At 44.1% G+C, this 6,000-nt stretch overlaps 1 protein-coding gene and 1 long non-coding RNA gene across 2 annotated transcripts in view; one reads left to right on the top strand and one right to left on the bottom strand.

Annotated features, from left to right (window-relative positions):
- Window positions 1–2,931: 2,931 nt before the first annotated feature.
- On the bottom strand, window positions 2,932–4,021 carry LOC122867732. Its single transcript, XR_006375982.1, has 2 exons — window positions 3,895–4,021; window positions 2,932–3,409 (listed from the first exon to the last, which is right to left on the bottom strand). It is a non-coding gene; the product is annotated as an uncharacterized LOC122867732 (long non-coding RNA).
- Window positions 4,022–4,134: 113 nt separating this feature from the next.
- Window positions 4,135–6,000, top strand: part of ca10a (carbonic anhydrase Xa) — a 223,912-nt gene continuing 222,046 nt past the window's right edge. The window contains exons 1-2 of the mRNA XM_044178891.1: window positions 4,135–4,450; window positions 5,232–5,696. Coding sequence (XP_044034826.1) covers window positions 5,636–5,696 — 61 coding nt within the window. The 5' untranslated portion in view covers window positions 4,135–4,450; window positions 5,232–5,635. The remainder of the gene's footprint in view (window positions 4,451–5,231; window positions 5,697–6,000) is intronic.

Genomic DNA, 6,000 nt, shown 5'->3' with positions numbered 1-6,000 from the left:
AATTGCTCATTTAGTGCAAGGATACACTCTTGATCATGTTGGAGTTGATCCTAACATCTGCCTGCCCCCTAGTATCTGGAATGAAGTCTACAAAAGGAATTAGAGAACTTCTCAAACTTTTTAATTGCAAGTAGCAGCGAGTGCAGAGAGTGTGTGCCAACAAATGTATGCCCAAATATTGAAACGTCTTACTTGTATCCCCTTTAAACCTACTAATATACATTGGATATGTTCTTGTTATATACTGTATATTGTAATAGTACAGACAAATGCGCTAATAACTTGTAGCCTCAAATCAACCTTCTTATGTTAAGTCACACTTATTATATTGTAGGCCAGTAACAGCCTACATGAGTCTCATGTTTTACCTTTAAGACTCACATTTGAATGCCTTTGTTCATCCTCTGTGACATGAGAACATCTCATTTCTACACAGTCACAGAAATAGAAAGTGTGAGTCCTGCTCATAGTTCAGTTATAAAATCCTAGCATAGCACGGGGCGTCTCTCCTGCCGGGCTGCTGACAGCTCTGTCGGCCGCAGAGTCAATCACGCTGGACGGCAGTGGAGGAGGTTGTACCAGCGTCTGGTTCAAAAGTACTTCACCAACATTCGGCCCCGGAGCCGAGAGCGCAGGAGCAGCCAACAGAAACGAGTCGCGCTGCCCCGCTCCGTGCTGCTCGACTGATCAAATCATCGCCCTATGAGGGGCAGTCCCATCAAGAACATGCAGTACATATGCTGGGCTTTTTTTTTTTTTTTTTTTTTTTTTTTTTTTAAAGCAGAAAGACGTGAAAAGAAAGTACCACAAGCAAAAGACACATGATCTGAGTGTCACATCCTCGCGTGCAGAGGCAAGCAAGCACCACAGAGGAATCCCTTTTAAGAAGCACCAGGACTGGGCTGGAAATAGGAAGCTGACTGCTCTGATGAACCCTAGTTCCAACTGTTGGTGTTCCATCCACAAAGGACTATTTTCTAGTCAACACAGTGCAACAGGGACCCAACTGATTTAGCTAAACAAGGGAGTTCTGGAGGCCAATTTAAAGTTTGAAGGTAAGACGTAATTGAATTGACATCTCCCTAACCTGGAAAGCTTCCAAACTGCATTCGAATAACATGAGCCTGAATTGTCTGTCATTCATTCACTAGATTCTCTTTTCACTTCATGCAAATAATTGTTGTGATCCACGGACTGTATTCGAAAACGCATCACCAAAACATAAATGAAAGAATGAATCAGAGAGTTGATGGAGGAATCAGATTTGAAAAGTGAACTGAGTTGTGAGAACAGCAATTTCCTTCCTCACACCAGCAGCACAGACACCTTTGTCAGCTGAATAGCAATCATATCTCGAGTTGAAACAGAATGCGCTATTGTGTGCTTCCAGGAGAGAATAACCTTTGAAAGTCCCTCCTTATAAGAAGCAGCTTTACATCGTGCAGGCCCACATGGTGGGAAAGAGACACTGGATGAGTCTTGATAGGTAAAAGCATTTGGGTCCAAAGGGACGGGGGAGTCTGCGGGGATGTACCTCTCTAATGTGGAAAAGTGGCACTTGAGAAATCAGGCTGTGTATGGTATTGATTGCCAGTCATTCTCTACCTCCTGCCCAGCCTTTGTTACTTGGAACATCCCAGGGGCCACAAGCTGGAAGGGATAAATGGAGGAAAATCATAGCATTAAGTCCTTATACCTTCAAACAGCACAACACCTGACAAAATTCTGGGTTTTCAGAAGCCCCCGTGCCAAAGAAAATAACAGGTGAAGTAATAGGGTTGGTATTTTCTGTATGGAATGTATTTTCTCCAGCTAGTGGCTGCTGAGCAGGTACAGTGAGCTGCAGCTGGATTCATATTGTGCTCCACAGTAGCAGTTTCCATTTAAATGAACAGAAAGAACCTACAGTAAGCCCTGCTATTGACGAGGAGGGATCAATAGTGAGCTGTACGTGCCTGTCACAATGTAAAATGACATTATGTATGACAAGTATCTGTATTATCCAACATCATATCTGTTAATGTCAGGTAAAGGTGAGTCTCAGTATCAGTATTGTAATATTGTGCAAGGCTTTCTGTGTATTTCATATTGTCAACAAATCCCATGAAGACCAAAACCATCTCTCACCGCTTTCCAACTTCCTTCAGCCCGTTCATTTCTACCGAAGATGGAAATCTTTGAAAATGGGTGAAGGAGGAGCACTGGAGCCCTGGGGGTGGAGGGGGAGGTTCACAATTTTCAAGTATGTCTTAAAGCAATAGTCCTGATAGTAATAGGCGCCCATATTAATATGGAAAAAAGGCTTTACTTGCTGTAACCATTCCTTTAGTTCATAGTGGCCATTAAGAGATCCCTTCTTAATACCATTCCAGTGTAAGTGATGGAGGACAAAATCCACACTCCTTGATTTGTTCAAAAATGTATTCAGATCTTGTCTGAAGCTAATGAGGCTTCAGCAGTCTGAGCAGGTCCAGTGCCATTCACTGAAGAAGGCCGTCAGATACAGGACTCCAGAGAAAGGCAGGGAACACATATGTAAGACGTTTATTAATGAACCTCGCTGCTTTGCACAAATACTGTATCGTTTCCTTTTCAAAAAAAAAAGGCTCAGTCATTTCCTAAAACTGCTGGATACTAGCTTTAAACGCCACTCAAACAGGAGGAAATAGTGCAATTGTTAGGGACTATTTTCAGCGGCGGATTTATACACATTTGGTGTAGTGGATGTTGTGTGTGGGACTGAGTCATAATAACCTACAGTGTGTGTGTGTTCATGGTGATGAAGCATAGCTTTGGACAACAGTGGAGCTCTGTGGCCCAGAGGAAGATTTATCAGGCTTTCATACACACACAGTACTTGTTAGTAGATACAGTCATTGTTGGTTTGGATCTTTTTATGGGATTTATTGATAATAAGAATAATACACAATATCACCAGCCATAACCTTTAATAGATTAGTAGTTTTTAGACAGAAAATACAGATTATTTCGGATTACTACATGTTTAAATGATACACTTTAGCCTATAAGTCTCCTGTCGAACTCGTATCTTGCATCTGTGCTACTCGATAAAGACTTCACACTTATCTGATCTAGTTATGTGGTATACAGTATGCTGCAGAATGGCTTTACAGTTGACTACAGTATCCCTAACTACAACTGTGTTGTGCCAACATGTACTGTACGTCATCACTAGTGCACAAAGCCAGCGCCATACAGAAGTGGTTTTCCCAGGTCGGTGTGGAAGAAGTAGACCGGAGCTAGAGACTACAGAACACCTTTGGGCTGAAGTGGAATGCCGACTGCGAGCCAGACCCGATCACCAGCCCTCAGAGGTGGACCTCACCAATGCTCTCGTGGCAGAATGGGAGCAAATCCCTGCAGCCAGGTCCAGCATCAGGTGGAAAGCCTGGAACCAGGAGAGCGGAGGCTGTTAGAGCACGTTAATGCCCGAGGTTTTGGAATGACATGTTCAGCTATCACATGTGTGTGTAACGTATGATGTACTGTAATGGGTGTCCACATACACAAAAGTACATTGCACACACAGTAAAGCTATGTGAAGTCCCAAACTAGACACATATGAAAAGTGTAAGTAACACTTTCCTTTCATGTAAAATGTGAATATTTCAGAGGAAATGTCAATGATATACCAACTGTATTTTAGGCTTATAATAAACGATGTGCTGTAAATGTGTTTCTGCTGTGGAAGGAACACAGGCGCGTGCACACACACACACACACACACACACACACACACACAGTATCTTAGCTTTTTGACAGGAGCAGATTGGTGGAGAGGCCTGTCTTTTTGGTAATCTTGTTTATTTCTACAGTCAGTGTGTCATTTTCTTGATGTTACTGCGTGTTCTGCCTTTTTTCCCCCTGCCGCACCTGAAACTGAATCACGCTCTATCTCAGCTCAGTGACGGTGCTCCATTTCACACAAACAATATTTCAACATGATACATGAGACGGTTTTTTGTTTTTGTTTTTTCCCCCTGCAGTGCGCGGTTTTCATCCACCTGTGCCCCCGCCTGCCCGTGCGCGCAGCCGCCGCATGCGCTCGCGGCCTCGCGCGTCGCTCCTCGTGAATCCTAATAGTGAGTAGAGAGCCGCAGAGCTGGGTGGCATCGCTGGGTGCCCGGTGCCAGACTGGAGCAGCAGGTCCATTACGAGCCTTTAGCGAGAATCCATCCGCCGCCCGTCGGGGGAGTGCGAAGTTCCTCGCGTTTGGAGACGGAGTTTATCATTATTAGATCACTGTTGCTCATCATTATCAACGTTTCATTTCTTTGAGGACATTCGGCAGATCATTATTGTCTTTTTCCCGAGTTGGATCGCTTTCATCTTCTTCTACTATCTACTTTTTGTTCTGTACGCAGAGTCGTGTTTCAGGACAGATATTCTCTGGTGCGTCAAAGCTGCGCGGTTCCCTTTTTGATTGGCTGTAAGTGTGTTTCATTTCTTCTCATTAGCAGACTTCCCGCATTCGGTTTAAGATTGGCACGGAATGCCTTTAATTTAGACAAATCCGTGGATCAGTTCTGCCCAGGCTGTGTGGGATGGAGAGCCAAGTAACCCTGCGTCAAGCTCAACAGAGTTAGCCAGAACGTGACCGGAAATGTTGCCGTTATGTGTACAAATTAAAAGCACAGAATAAAGAACAGCTATACCAGAACAATTATGTCCTAAATATCGTTTATAGTGGTGTCAAATATGATGTAATCACGTGACGCTTTAAGCAGTAAGCTAAAATAATGGAAGAGTTGAATTTAGTTGAGTTGAATCTATACTGGCCACACCAATTAGATACACTATCATCACATTATTAGTCCCTTTAAGCGGTCTCCTGTGTATCCGAGAGTCCGTTTCATGTTTTCGGATTTCTTTGCACCTTTTACTCTCAGCCGTTACAGGGGAATGTCACAAAATAACATTTAAAAATGTTAAAACTCGCCTGAAATGCGACCAACGCGGGCCTATACACACACATTCAAAACACACTGAAGTAAACAAACCACTTTGACAGCCTAAACCGGAAGTCTGCGTTGTCTTCCGCCGCCGAGCTTGACGCTCGTCCCTTGCAGTGACGGGGAGAAGTCTTGATCGGAGGCTCGCCACCTGGCGATGCGAGTTTCTGAGTTGTGAGGCGTCTCCAGGTGTTAGTCTGATCCCACAGCTGTCCCACCTCATTAATCTGCGCTTTCTGTTTCTCTCTTCCCACACAGAGATTTTACTGCGATCATGTGTGACTTTCCGTGGTAAGAACGGGGGACGCCCGCTCTGTGAAACGGCGCTGGACGGATGGATGGATGGATGTGTCCGATCTAGGGCGCACTGGAATAATACAGTGAAGCAGCAGAGGATCAGTGCTCTGCTCGGCTCTTTTTGTCTGGAGTTCATCCTTTTTTGCCATCTCTGGAATTGTTGCATTTAGTGGTGGGAACGTGCAGCATTTCTTCCTCGGGCTTTGATCACCTGCTATGTGTCTGGTGTGGAAAATACCTGGTGGAAGGTGTGCAGCGGGATCCAGTCTGGAAGGACAGGACATCTGCAGTTACTAAAGCTCCGTTTCTTATTTATCTCCTTTTTTTTTAATCTGTGCGTAATGCACGTGGAATGAAGACAGAGGATGGATATAATTTGGGAACTATTGATCATTCTCCAAGCCAATTTCATTGTCTGCATATCAGGTGAGTTCTGGGCGTAATTTGTGTCTTTGGGGCAGGTGCGTCACATAAAGAATGAATTATTTTTAACTTTTTTTTTTAATTCTGTGAGATGACTGAGGCTGAGGGTGGGCTTTGGTTTGTGTGTGTGTGTGTGTGTGTGTGTGTGTGTGTGTGGGGTGTATTCACAAGAAATGCTTCTCAGGACGCACTGTTTGCAATTAGCAAAATGTACCTTAGTGTGTGTGCGTGACATGCAGTAATCCTGTTGTTTTAGTCTTTGGTCACCTTAATGTCTTTCAGCGCGTGTGTGTGTAATCGTGCGCGT

The sequence above is a fragment of the Siniperca chuatsi genome, linkage group LG20 (genome assembly GCF_020085105.1).
Source record: "Siniperca chuatsi isolate FFG_IHB_CAS linkage group LG20, ASM2008510v1, whole genome shotgun sequence".
Taxonomy (NCBI): Eukaryota; Metazoa; Chordata; class Actinopteri; order Centrarchiformes; family Sinipercidae; genus Siniperca; species Siniperca chuatsi.
Note: the sequence above shows the minus strand (reverse complement) of the source record. Positions and strands in the feature narration are given on the sequence as shown.